Source organism: Haliaeetus albicilla, chromosome 25 (assembly GCF_947461875.1).
Source record: "Haliaeetus albicilla chromosome 25, bHalAlb1.1, whole genome shotgun sequence".
Lineage (NCBI taxonomy): Eukaryota > Metazoa > Chordata > Aves > Accipitriformes > Accipitridae > Haliaeetus > Haliaeetus albicilla.
In genome coordinates, this window is record NC_091507.1 from 15623976 (window position 1) to 15638137 (window position 14162).

Here is a 14162-nt window from a genome sequence, read left to right on the forward strand (position 1 = left end):
TACCTGTTTGGAAAATAACTTAACCTGATACTTAGCCAGTAAAAGGAGAGCTACTAAAAGAAATTTAAATAGTAAAAGGAGAGCTACTAAAAGAAATTTAAATAGACTATTGGATTTCATCTCCTGATGTAGGTGGGGCTTTCCATTCATAACTGTATATCACTTTGGAGAGAGCCTGAAGTTGCAGGCGTAACTGAGATAGAAACAAATGGTTCTGCTGCAAAAAAATGAGTATGTATAGTGGAAGAAATATCAGCTGTGGTCCAAGTGAAAAATACAGACACTAATTTCAGGTCTTTCCCTCTTTTACAAAGATGAATAAAGTACATCTATGATCTTACTGAAATATCAAACCAAAAACAAATGTTGAAGGGAAAATCTAGGGTACAGAGTTGCGGGGACAGTTGTAGAAAATGAGAATAACACACAGGCCTTTAGCTTTGGGGCGGGGGGAATGAGAGCAAACACTAGACCTTTTTCTGTTGCTATGTGATTTGTGGAGTATTGACATCAAGGCAAAGTAAGTGTACAGATATTATAGGATGAAGCATTTATGTAACTCTCTAGTCGATCTCTCAATATAGAGATGCACCAAATTCTACCTTTATTTAACTCAGTAACTTGTGTTTTCACTGAAGTGTAAATTCCAGAATGGCACCAACTTTAATTTGAGGATAGTAGCAAATTCAGATCCCCACCCCAAATAATTTATTCAAGTGTTAATTGTCCTTGCTATCCTGCATGCTTGTGTTCCTACTCTAATTTGAATTTGTCAACCTTAAGTTTCTATTGATGTGGAGGTTTTATATGCTTTCTTTTAATTGGAAGATCTTTTTTATGTATTCTTTCTGTGCTATGAGAGGACTTAATTTCTTCCAGTAGCCATATTGATTAGCTTGATTAACTTTGAACTCTTTCCGTTATGTAATCACAAGGCAGTTTCTCCTATCTTCATGATGTCTTTGTGGCTGTTTTCTGCTACTTCTGGAACACTTCTGGAGAATATTGAATATTTGGAGAACTGGGCTCAAGTTTTGAACAAGTCTGAAATACTTTGTGCAGATGAACAGACACCTTTCCAGGAACCCTCCATGAGTCCTATCTGTCACTCTAGCCATAATACTGGGAGCATGTGTATGTTTGCTCGTCAGTTGTGACTTCAGGTTGACATTTTCCAGGATAGAACCAAATTCTTTTGCTCTTCTAACTATGTGATTTTGTATTTGTTGTTATTAGTTGAATGGTTTTGTTTACCAGGCAGTGGAAAAAAATTTGTATAGATGCCTTACCACTGGTTTTTTGCAGCTCCATTAGGATTTATGTGATCAGGTTTTTTTTTAGTGGCTGTTTTATTTTACTTTAGGATCATTGATAATTTGACCTGCTATTAGTTGCATGAAGAAAACTTCTAGAATCTTATGTCTTTTCATGTTTGCTATGTTGGAAGCAGCATGCGAGCAACAAAAGTAATTGATGTTTCCAACATTATCAAGAAATTAAGTCTCAAACTTGCCTATTACTTTTTTTTTTCCTGCAAGTGACAGTTAACATTGAACTTAGGGATTTGGTGAACATTCTACAATTTCTTCCAGGACACTTGAATCAATCTTAAGTTCTAAAAGGCCAGCTTTCCTATCAGTTGTCAGTTCCTTTTTTGAAATAGTAAGCTAGCTAGTGTATTCTGTGGGCACCTTTTACTGTATAGGTGATGACTGTCGGTTTTCATCATGGTACTCAAAGTCATTCTGAAAATGTACCAAATTTATTCTTGGGGGATTCAGAGGGATTCTTCAGAAAACATAAAAAAGCTGTCTTTAGTGGTATCTTCTTGAGAGAGATGGTTATTTTTTAATTAAGCAACTAAAATTCTGGCACTGGAAGGTAAGGAAGATCGTGGTACTTTGTACAGGTGAATCACCCCCATTTTCATTAGATCATCTGTCAAAAAGAGCATCTTAAAAATACTTGGATCAAAGATTGCTTGGGTGGATACTAAGAATGCTTCTGTAAAGGAAACTTAAATTCCTACAAATGCCACCTCCCAGGGCACCCGTCCTTCAGTAAGGTTAATAAGAAGTTATAGTTTAAATAAGAAAAGTGTTCCTCCTCTCAGGGATCTTTCTAGACCTCAGATACTGGGTGTCAGCTGCCAGATTGCTGTGTTGTCACAGAAAACGAACATCAAATAACACAGGGAAAGTAATAGGTATAGGAAATCCATGCAAGTGAAAACTTTCAATTAAGTGATTTGTAGCTGGAAGTTTTTGGCTTTGTTTTTGATTGCTGACAAATAGGTACTTGGGTTCTCCGTGGTGTGGCTTTAGATTCTGTATGTTGAAGCTAGGGACCTCTTCTCGGTTCATGTTTGTGATTCCAGACTTTAAAGATTTAAATGAAATATGCAAAGAGAAGATCTCATCAGGCTATGCAGCAAGTTGCTTTTAGCCCCTTTTGATGCATCTGAACTTAGTTTCTGACTTCTTGCTCTTTCACTCATTTATTATTTACTTCCTCCCTCTTTTTGAGTTGATAGGAACATTCTTTTCAGAAAATCGGCACCTTTGCCACTTTGGAGAAATGTGTGTTCTCTCAAACTACTGCATAAACATTATTTATTCTGTTCCCTCTCAATGAGGGCTACTCCAAGCCACACAAGCTTCTTCAGATATATGGTTTGAAGGCATGGATCTTGTGTATTGCCTTGCTAATTATAATAGTTGTTGCAGTCCTGGTTGAATCTACCTCTTGTAAATAGTCACTAGGCAGATAGAGATGTGTCTGTACTGGAGCCTGCCCAGTCCCAAAGAGCCTAGCAGCCATCTCAGATTTCTTGGACATACTCCACAGGCACAAACTTCGTTTGATACCTTCAGCTGCTCTGTGTGTCTCAAAGCCTAAACTGTAATCCATGCTAATCATGACAGTGAAGACCAGAGAAATCTGTTTGAGTAATAAGAATAAATATCTGCTCTGGGGCTGCTCTTCCTACCCTCTAAAAGGTAAGTTACATCCAGAGAGGTTTTTTTGTAAAAGAATTCCTGTGACAGAAAAGCAGTTGGTCTAGGTCAGTTTCCTATTCTTCAAAATGCCCTTTTTCAAGATGTTAGTGTATTCATCAGTGTGGCTTCCCTTTCCTGATCAAGTAGTGTCCTTTGACTCTCTTACCAAGTTTATTTTCTGTCTTGTTTGGATCCAGCAGTCAATGTCCTTTGTTCAAACTAGATTCAGAATAAGGGGTCTTTGATGGCAGTCTCCTTCACCACCCACCCCATGTTTCAATATGCTGGTCTCTTTGCCAGCAGACAGTACTCTGCTGATGCATGGATGAGTAAGGTTTTAGAAAAATTAATTCTTTCATCTGTGCTAGGGAATCCTTGCCAATCATATTCTGCCGCACAGGAGTAGCAGCAAGGATAGGTGGTGAAGGTAGGATGAGAAGGAAATAGAAGGAAAAATGATTCATTAAGATTTCTTGCATCTGGATTGTTGAAAAGTAGCATGAGATTTTTAGACCCCAGTACAGTATATCTAGTTTTAAGGTGTCTTGTAACATATCAGAAATGCTGCAACTACCTGATTCAAAGCTCTGATCCATGATAAATTCAATTTGTAGGTACAAATTTCACTACAAAACTTATGTGAGTTAACTTCAGCTCAGTGAGATTCATACCAGTTCAGATACTGCCTCACTTCACAGAGCTGCTGTAGATACTATGTTCGGTAGTGTGGTAAACCTGACTAACAGCATTGGATCTGTGTCAGGCCTCTGCACAAACTTGTCTTGGCCATGATTGTGGAGCTGCCACTTCAGTGCATATTCTTTAACATTCCAAAATCTAATGGTTTTTGAATCCAGCACCAACACTTCATGTGTTCCTTCACCATTGACAATTGTGTTCATGACTTCTCTCCTCCCATAAGAAACAGCCTCAGGAAAACCCTGTTTCACTAAGGTTGCTGTCAGCCTGTTGTTCTAAGATGCTTGTGGTTGAATGGAATACTACTGTAATTATTTTTTGCCCATGGTCTGGGTGATACAGGACACAAGTATAGGTAGGGAGTGATTGATTTGGTGAACTCCAGGACATGAGCTGGTACTTCTAGCAGTCAGACAGAATGTGGGTGTTCCAAGCAACAAGGCATTAGAGATAACACCACTGTCCTCTTTGACCAACACACTAAAAGTTACTTGGGCAAAATGCTAGAAGTGGTGTTACTTTCTAAATGCATTTTTACAGAACCATTTCACATCAGTTCAGAAAGCAGCAAGAACGTAGATTTAACTTTTGAAGAAAGCACTGCCTTACAATAAGCATCTGTTTCTTTAAAGCTGAGGCTTGCCTGAAAGTGGACATTGTCAAGTCTTAAACAATCGGAATGCCATAAGCAGTGTTTTAAGGTTTCTTAGTTTTGCTTCAGCATCTTGGGTTTTGCTGTTTGCTTTTCTGTACAGCTGCTGATCAGCAAACATTAATTTGAAAATCATTACCCTGTTTGTCATTTAAAGTTGACAGATGAGGAACCTTTCCAACTGACTTTTATTCATTGTACTATGTTCCTAGCATTGACTCAGTTAAACTTTGACAACTTACACCTGTAAAACATAGATACTAGAGAACCTCTGTTTTGTTTTGGAGGTTTTTGGTAGCCTGCTTCTTTTTTGCTTTCCTTATGTGGACTGCATTTGTGTTTAGATAAGAAGACTCAAATATTACTGATGTTAAAATAATTAAATGTCACTTTTCCTACCTCAAGGAACATACCTGATAAAACTAGTAAGCATCATTCTAAAATTAATGCAAATTTTTGTTCTGTTACAGAGTTTGTAGCAGAATGGCAAATTGTAGTAGCATGGCAAAAGTCAGCAGCTTTTCTGACAAACTTTAGAAAGTCATGGTCCTTGCTTACTGATCAGTGATGTCATATCTCTGACAAGTCAACAGATACAAATTAGCATTGAGAATGCTTGATTGCTCATCAAACCTAAGACCTTACTGAAAGGCTCTTGCAATAGATTGGACTGAAGCACAGAAGTTTTCTTTACTGAAACATTTAAAGCTCTCTGATGTGCTCTCTTAGTATTTGCACCAGGTAGTTATGGCTGTGGGTGTTGCAGGGAGCTGCAGGTGTGCCCTCAGTAGCTCGCTAGCCTTTGTGCACCTGGCTTCTGTATGAGGCTTCTGCTGCATGGCAACCTACAAATGTGAGGTTTCATCTGGCTTAGAGCCACAGGAGTAAACTTCTCAGATACTGTACAGAGGTCTGTCTTCATAGCTACCGGCTGTTTAGAGAAACTAAGATAACTTTTTATTTACTAAACACAGTAATAACATTTCAATTTTAATCAAAACTTTGTATTAACAGAAAGTGAATAATGCTGTTTGTGATCTGACTCTCCATCAGAGGCCTTTTTTCTTTACAGTCTTTGTCCAGTGCACCTAGGAGCTTGGGTGGGAGAGAGAATGGGGTGAATTGAGTGTTGAGGGTTATGTTTGGAAATATTTTATCAGTTAAGTTCAGTTTAGAGTAGATAATAGCAGTAGGTAAGAGACTAACTGGTTCCTTTTCAGCCATGGAAGTAATCAGCTGGGGTGGTCCCAGGGCGCTCTGGGCACGAGTATTGCTGAGTGATCATTGGCTGCCACCTGCGTGACAAAGTAAAGGACCAACCCTTCAATTTATACCGGTGGAGCCAGATCACGGGAAACAATTGACAGGTAAAATACACTTTTGAAAATTTAAGGGAGAGGAGAGAGTACATGCGGTATAAATGGAGCAAAGAACCTAAAAGGTTGGCCACAGATAGCAAAGGTTGCTCCTCTGAAACTTTTACATAACTTCAGCTTACTTCATTTTGGGGAGAGGCACACAGCAAAGAGCAAGTTACATGTTGCTCCCCCTGGGAACACAGAGCCTTGTTAGGAACCAGTATTAATTGAGTTGTAGCAGGGAAACAAGTAAAGAAATTTTATTGTAGTTAGAAATTACACTTCATATTTATGCACATGCTTCCAAATCTTTGAATGCTTGTTGTCTTGACCTCGGGTGCTTTCCACTGATCCAAGAGATGGGTATTGGGTTTGGTTTTTTAGAGAGGCTAAAAATAAGTTGATGAATTTTCAAGCTCACCAGTTGAAAGTACCATAGTGAGTTACTCTAGAAGTCTTAGAATGCCATTCAAAATTGAACTAACTTTTGTGGAGGAGGTCTTAATCTTGCAGATAAAATAGTGCTTAGCATCAACATTTTTCTTCTGTTTTATGGTTTTTTAGTGGACTGGCTGAAAATAATTTCTAAGGACTTTTAACTAAATTTACTTCCTTAGAGTTGTTAAGCTTATGCTTAGCCCAGCGTGATACAGGACTGGTGTGACAACTCATTTTTAATCAGTGACTCAAAATTGTGATCACCCTGATGTCACCGAATGGCCACAACTTGTAAAAGGTAAGCATGAAGTTTATCGTGTTGTTTCTTGGGATCATTTTTAGTGTGATGTTTATTTTAGAAGTATTTCATTTGTATGGCTTGAAGTTAGTTTTATAAGTGATATTAAGGTATATTGTTTGTTTAAGATAAGTCAGCTGGCAAAGTTGACTTACCCTCTTGCTTAGTGATTTCAGTGCTCACTTAGCTTGTCCCTGCCTGCTTGTTAAGATGAGCACTATGGTGCTCCATGGTATCCCTCTTAAGAGCAGTACTATCACTTAAAAGTCTCTGGTCGTTTTTGCTGTCATACTGAAATTCTGTATAAATTGTTTAGTGCACTTATTTAAGCACTTCACTCATTTTTTTTAAAGTATTTGTCCAGGAGACTTGATGATGTTAAAATTTGTAGGCTTGCATACCTTTACTTTCCTCTCCTAGGGAGGTACAGTGGAGGAGGTAAAAGGAGTGGCTTGCAGAATGGAGAAATTGCTCCCTGTGTTATTGGAAGTGAGCCACCATTTGAATTTGCTAGCTCATACTGCAGTATTCAGATTAGCTGGTGTCTTGTGATCAGTGTCTATGATCTAATACAAAGCTAAAATTTATAAGAGCATTTGCTCTGAGATTTTCTCTGAACAGAACTCTTGTTTCAGATTTTAAGCAAGATGAAAGGACATCTTGCCATACTATGTAGTTACTTTTCAGTACTGTTGCCTGCTCAGAGGAATAACAAGGTATCTTGTTTGTAAACAATTGGGTATTGCAGAATAAATAGCTTCTCAACAAGCAACTACAATTCATGTGATCAGATTGGTCTTCCACGTTGTTTTAATGAATACTGAAAGCTCATTTTATTTGGTGCTTACGTTGTCATTTGAAACCTTTTAAAATCTGGTTAGTAAGTGCATTAATAATTCTGCAAATCATAGTTATGGTAGGTCTGCTCATGTTATAGAAAACAACAAGCTGAAGGACTTCAATCCCTCTCTTCTGTAGAACCACTTACCTTAGAGGACCAAACTTTTTTTGACTCAGCTAGGTTTTATTTTTTTCTGAACTTTCCTGAAACTTTGTCTTATATTGTTTATCTTATAGAAGAAACCTTTTTTGCAGAATAGCATGTACTGAACTGCACTGTCTGTTCAAAGCACACATAAAACTCACACAAATGATAAGGATAGAAAAGATTTTGGATACACTGATAGCTGTGTTTACATGTCTATACTGCAAATCACCAGGCTACCTTTTTTACATGCTAAGTTTAGATGCCAATCTGCTCTTTTTCTGTAATTTTTCATACTGCTGTGCATTTTAAAGGCTCAAAGTGATTAATACTCTTGATGTTTTTGTTTTAACACCACTATTTCACTTAGATTTTCGTAGCAACTTAAAGCACTACTCTTACCCATACAACCAATAGGTTGTATTTCCTACGACTAAAAGATAGCAACCACCTCAAGCTTCCAGACTCTTTGCTGTCAGTTTCTGAAGCAAAGGATGTGAATAGAGGAGCTAGCCAGCATGAATATAAACACTCTTCTTTCCACTGCTCCTCAGGTTGTATGGCTTCTAGCTCTTACATGCTTAGGTGAATAATTGCGGGGGGGTGGGGGGATGGGTGGGTGTCTATTCTCTCTGCTAAGTATTTACTGACTTGTTTTGGTCACTGGAGTTGAAGGGAAATGAAATTTTGGGTCAAACATTATTTTTGTCAGCAACTATCTTGTCAGTCCTGAACTTCAATGAGTAAGAGAAACATCATTTGGAGGGAATAAATAGAGACCAAATTATGAGATTGGGCAGTTTTTATGTTATTTTCCAGTTAGAGGGTATTTGCATTTCAAACATGAGTATAAAGTTAGTTGGATAGTAAGTTCAAGAATTCTGTCCATAGTGTCAGTTTAATTTTATAACTTAGTGAAATATAAATAAAATAACTTCCTGTGTTCTGCATCATCTGTCACTGCATAATATCCAGCTAGCCTAGGAATTTTAAATTGTCTGCCAGAAGTGCATTCTCGGCACTGGGTCTGTTAATATAGTACAGTTTGGTAAAATCCAGAAAGTTACTAAGATCTGGTATGTCAATAAAGGAATTAAGATTTTAGTAGAGAATTGGGAGAACAGTCCAGGCATTAACAGGAGGGACCATCCGGTAAGGTAGCACAATGAAACATAGGAAAAAGGGGAATGTTTCAGGCTACAGGTGGAAATTTCTTAGAGTGTTCAGAATAGTAGAGATAGTCATCTAGTAAATAGAGAAATTTGGAAATTCCATTCCTATAAACAAAGATTTTCCTGGTAAAGCTATGGGAGAGCCTGCTTAGCTGTGCTAACTGAAGTTCCCTAGCAAATTCTGTTGAAACCTATAAAGTGAGTTTTATTTGCAGATTTTAGCTCACTTCTGTTCTGAGAGAGCTCTGTCATGAAAGACATTTTTGTTCATATAAGCGACAGAGTTTTACTGTAATGGCTGTGCTCTATTTCCACTCCTCACGCAATATATTCAGCGTGGCAGTTCTGGTCAACTGTACCAAAATCTATACCCAAGTGAAGGTTGGATGAGGTCCTGCAGGATATGATTTCAAGGCAGCTTAAGGTGATTGAAGTCAAAACTGCTGCATTTGTACTGCCTTGTCTCCTGGCTCATCTGGCTACAAACTCACTGGGTAGGAGGAAGTCCCAAAGGGAGGAAAAAAATAATCTGTCTAAAGAAAAATTAAATGTTAACTTCTTGAATCAGTGCTGGCATAAGGAAGAAGATCGGAATAAGGAGGAGCTAAACAGCTATAATTTAGCCTACTTAAGTTAATGTGGAACTATACCGCTTAAATTACTCTGTAAATTAAGTCAAGGGGGGTGGCAAGCTGAACATAGGTGCTGCTTATGTGTTCAAAAATGCCGGGCAGTAACACCTAATTCTGAATATTAGTGGCTGACCTGTTGGCTGGAAGGAAGAAACAGAAAGCTGCCTGTGAGATTATGTCTATAAATTCAAGTAGAGAGACATGAAATTTGTTTTGAGATCCTGTTGAGACCTGCTTCTGAGTTGCTGCTTCTTAGCGTCCAACTGTGCAGAGAATCTGTTTGCAACAGTTGATCACTGATAAACTTTGAGTATACATTTTGGTTACAGAAGTGGTTATGAAGGATTAGCCCAGAACTGATGCACTGTACAACCTGAATACAGAAATACTGCCAGCAGAACTCTTCTCTAATGGCTGCTGTTGTGTAAGCTGCAGGGGCAAAAGTGCTGTCCTCCTTAGAGAAATCTGGCTTAATTATATTGTCAGGTTTTATGTTATAAACTGTCTTCTAGAGTTTGGTCAAATTAAATGTGCAAGTGCATTAAAGTTGATGCTTTTAGTGGCAGTAATACATCGTTATCACTTTCCACCTTTCCTGACTCTTCATATTGTAATGACTTAAAATAATGCTTAAAGTTTTGTATCTGTATTTGCAGATCACCAGGAGAACCTCACTCTGAAAACATTGAAACTAGCCGAATGTAAGTAAATGAGTGGATGAGTTTGGTATCTCTTGTTTAAAAATGTTTTGAACATATGTAACAGTTACTATTGCACCTGCTTAAAAAAAAACAAAAACGCTGTGTAGAACTGTGGAATTACCTTAGAAAAAGTTAGTATTTTGCTATGGAAAAATAATTTTAAGCCTCTGTACAAACTGTGATTTTTTTTTTTTTTTTTTTTTTTTATTGTTGGAGGGTGAATGGGTTGAAGGGAAAGTTCAGAGGATTAATTTAACAGGAACCAGTAGATGGTAGCATAATACAGTGTCAGAAATCTTCAGGCCTATATTCAGACTTGACAGTAGGGGTATAATTTCTACCTGCTGTTCACTAACATCTTGCATGGGTTTGAAGACACTTCAGTACTAAGACACAATACCTGCTGATATCTGTTGTGGCAGATGGATTGCTGAACTAAGAAGAAGAAAAAAATGTCTGACTTTATTTGGCAAATTTATATACTAGTTAATTCTAGAAACAGGAAACTAGCTTTCTTTCACTAAACAGTATTCATGTAGCATCTTGCTCACAGTTCTGAACCTTGTTTTGGTCTGTCTTCATTAGCCTAGAAGCAAGATTGTGATAGGCTGAAATGTTCATTTCAATTTCAAATTCAAAAGGGTTGCAGGAATAAGAGGACCATTTTAAAAGAGGAAAAAAGTTATTTGAGGCCTTATTCTTCTGTGAATTAGCAAACAAATATTCTTTTCTAGCTATTCAAACTGTCCTGTCATGGAATTCGAATAGGGAAACCACAAACTCTGCTTTTCTGGCCTACAGCACAAGTTCCAAAATAATAGCAGGACCATAGCCTAGTGGTTAGGGTACTGTATGAGGCTTCAAGAGATCAGGGTTTATTTCTTTTCTGTCACAAACTACTCCTATGACCTTAAACTGTCTCCTCCACGCCCTCCCCCAAGTGGTCCGGCATTTTACGCACTGTGGTCTGAATGCCAGTTTCAGGATGTTTTGCAGGCTAGTGGCATAGTGCGAATTGCTCAAGGATTTCTCTGCTGTAGCTGTCAAACTTGGGGAGGAGCAAAGCTGAGGTGAGCCCCTCCACATTGGACTGCATAACCAACCTTAAAAGTGATGAGAAGGAAACAAGGAATGCTTTTCCTCTGTGTTTTTAGTAATTCACTGCAGCAAAGTCTTTTCTTGCACTAGGAGGAGCATTTCTCCTGGCGTGACAAATTTGCTTTTTCCCTCTCTCATGCATCTATTATAGAAGTGTTGTCTAGCTGCTTTCTTAGGAGTACAGGTTGCAGGGATCCAGACCTGAGAGGTGACTGGCTGTCACTATGTGGACATGTGTTAGAGACAGAGGTTGCAGGGCAAAAACACTGCCGTACTATCTTCTGCTCCAGTAGCAGCCCCTGCTGCATTGTGGTTTATGATTCCTGCAGCAAGTTGAGTTGTGTTCTTTTGTTTCCCTGGCCTAGCCAAACAGGGGAAATCAGGCTGTAGACTGGCTGTAGTCCACTCTGGATATTGTCAGTTGGACTACTGCTTTTTACAAGTTGTAAGGAAAGATATGTCAGAAACAAGCATCTTGACTGGTGAGAAACAAAGACTCTATAAGGACCTATGATAAAGCAGAAGGAAAAGGCAGTACAACTCTTTTTCCTTCTAGCAGTTTGACAGTTCTTTTTGTGTGTGTGTTTTATCCTCTTTAAAACTGAACCTGAAAAAATAATCTACAGTACGAGTCTACAGTAGCAAGCTTTTCTGTGTGAAAGCTGAATTTTTTAATTTTTTTTTTTTTTTTGGTGCAGAATGATGATCAGAGCTGCCCTGATGGTATGGATGTTGGGTATCTGTCTGAAATAGATGTAAGCCAGTCAAGCTGTAGGGATTTACATATTTGTTTGAGTAGTAGTTATACAGTATTAATGCATGGTACACTTGCAAAACTAGATTTTGTAAAACTGTATCACAATGTGATGTGTATATCACCTGTTACAGAGAATTTGTGTAATCCTGCTGCATACTCTTGCCACATTAGGTGGAATGGCAGGTGGGGTAATACAGTGACCTGCAAGCCTACTGTGTAGTTAAGAGTTACTATGTTATTTACATGCCTATAATTCATTAGTAAAAGCAGGGACTTACACAAGTGTTTTGTTATTTGCACAATGAATGGTTAAGTTGTTTTTGCTCTTGTTGGCTGATATAATTGCTTTATTTGTTTCTCTGTTTTGCATTGCAAAGCTCTATACCAAAAGCATAGTCACATGTTACACATGTGTGAATCAAAATAAATAAATAATTAAATCTACTGACTCTTTCAGACCCTTATGCAGGAAATTCTTCCATGGATAAGTCTTGCTTATCCCAAGGTTTTCAAATTCTGGCTCTGTGCGTGATGAACATCTTCATGCTAGCTCAGGAGTCTTTTTTCCTTAGCATTCATTCAAGTCTTTGAATTTCTAAGATCAGCAATTTCTCCTATCTGTTCCTGTCACAGGTCTACATTAATTTTCAGCTTCAATTAGTATAACTTTCTTAAACCCTCTTTAGTATTAAATTACATGATTTTTAATTGTTTAACAATAACTTGACTTATCAGTTCATGTATTTTCACTCTGTGTATTGTATGTTGTCACGTATCAAGGCAAATGTTTGGGTATTTTTATATTATGGCTTTCTGTGCCATCTTTCCTTCTTTCTGTTTTTGAGGATGGGATGCTTGGCAATTTTGAAACTTCTCTCTCTTTTTTAAAGTTGCTGAACACTCCCCCATTTAAGGTGTTGTTGCGGTTCTAGCTGATGTATAGTTATCTCACATTGGAGTGGATTTGATAAAAATTCTGCAGCAGCCTCAAAATATGCCAGAAAAACAAATTACAACCATTGCAAATATATACAGTAACTGTATAAGTGTTTCCTGATACATACTTTCAGATGCTATCCTAGTGCTTCCTGGACAGAGTGCCTTAAATTACTTTCCTCATAGCCTAAAACAGAGGCGGGTTTGCATAACATAACCATGGGACATGCTGATCATGGCCTTTATATCAAACCTTGCCACATATAGGTATTTTTGTGGCATTCGCTGCTCGTTCTATTGACATTCTTGGAAAGAAAAGATGTAAGAAGTATCTTTATGTACACCTGCAAGCCTGCACAGCCTTGTTACACTGTGATCTGCCCAGGATGAATTAAAAAATTTCTTCTCAGAGCCTCTTGCAATGCATCATTTAGCCAGATGGCGATTCCCTTGAGGAAACGTCATCAGTTAATAAGACTGCATTGACTCAAGAATTACTACTTCCTTAAATTTAGCAACTACTTAAGTTACAATTAAGTGTCTGTTTTACCTTTGCTTCTAAGAGCAAAAGTGCGGTAAGATGAGTTGACCAAATTTTATAATGATTTGAAAGAAAAGGAATTCCAGATTTCACAGTAGAAAATATAACTGAAGCAAATGTATTGTAGACCTTGGTTCCCATGGAGCTTGGAGGATGCTGTACATTTACCAGTTAAAAAGAAAGCTTAAAGAGAAGATATTTCTCTCTGGAGCTGTCTAATCCACAAATGCTAGGCTGTTCTTAAACTGGAAACTCATGTGTTTAAGTCTTATGATCCATGTTACTTGCACTTAGTTTCTGCGTGATCATGGTCATCCTTGGACAGAGTCATGCAGAATGAAGGTGTAGTAAAAGAATGCTACCATGGAAACCTAACTTTAAAAAGTGTTCTGGAGTTTTTAATAACTTGAAAACAGTCCCTTTCCTGTACTTGGCCTCTTTTCTTCAAGTTGTACAAGGAGAGTACTAGGTTGTTCAGCATTTAGGTCTGTTCTCTGCAGATCGGTCTTGCATGTTGCAATGGTCAGTCCCCTTCTTATATCAGTATTTTTGTCTGAAATAATTTGTCTCTTGCATCATGCTTTCTACTGAAACACTCCAGTGGTCCAGAAGTAGACAATCGGAATCAGCGTCTCCAAGTTACTGTCTGTGTCTTTTGATATCTCACTGCAGTGCTAATACTAGTCTTCTTTCTTTGATTGGTCTGCTGATCAGAATACAGTGTATAAATTTCATACTTGACAAATTTAAGCTTGTTCAGTAGAGTACAACATAAAGTTTAATTGTACTTGCTTGAGTGCCAGGACTTCTTTAACCAAGGGGAAAACAACATGGAAGGTACTAAAGACTATGTATTTTGCTTAATATTTGATAAAATACTCATTATTTGTTTTGTC

The 14162-nt window shown here is 37.9% G+C and overlaps 1 protein-coding gene across 7 annotated transcripts in view; it reads left to right on the top strand.

Moving 5' to 3' along the window:
- Positions 1 to 14162, top strand: part of UBE3A (ubiquitin protein ligase E3A) — a 53761-nt gene that overhangs the window by 11297 nt on the left and 28302 nt on the right. For 3 of the 7 annotated variants that reach the window (XM_069769992.1, XM_069769993.1, XM_069769994.1), the window contains 3 exons: positions 5571 to 5717; positions 6326 to 6444; positions 9890 to 9934. The exons of 1 other annotated variant lie outside the window; for it this stretch is intronic. In XM_069769992.1, the coding sequence (XP_069626093.1) occupies positions 6425 to 6444; positions 9890 to 9934 (65 nt within the window). In that variant the 5' untranslated portion in view covers positions 5571 to 5717; positions 6326 to 6424. Of the gene's footprint in view, positions 1 to 5570; positions 5718 to 6325; positions 6445 to 6960; positions 6986 to 9889; positions 9935 to 14162 lie in introns of those variants that run through there. 3 more of the 7 variants (XM_069769995.1, XM_069769996.1, XM_069769997.1) reach the window with 2 other exon arrangements.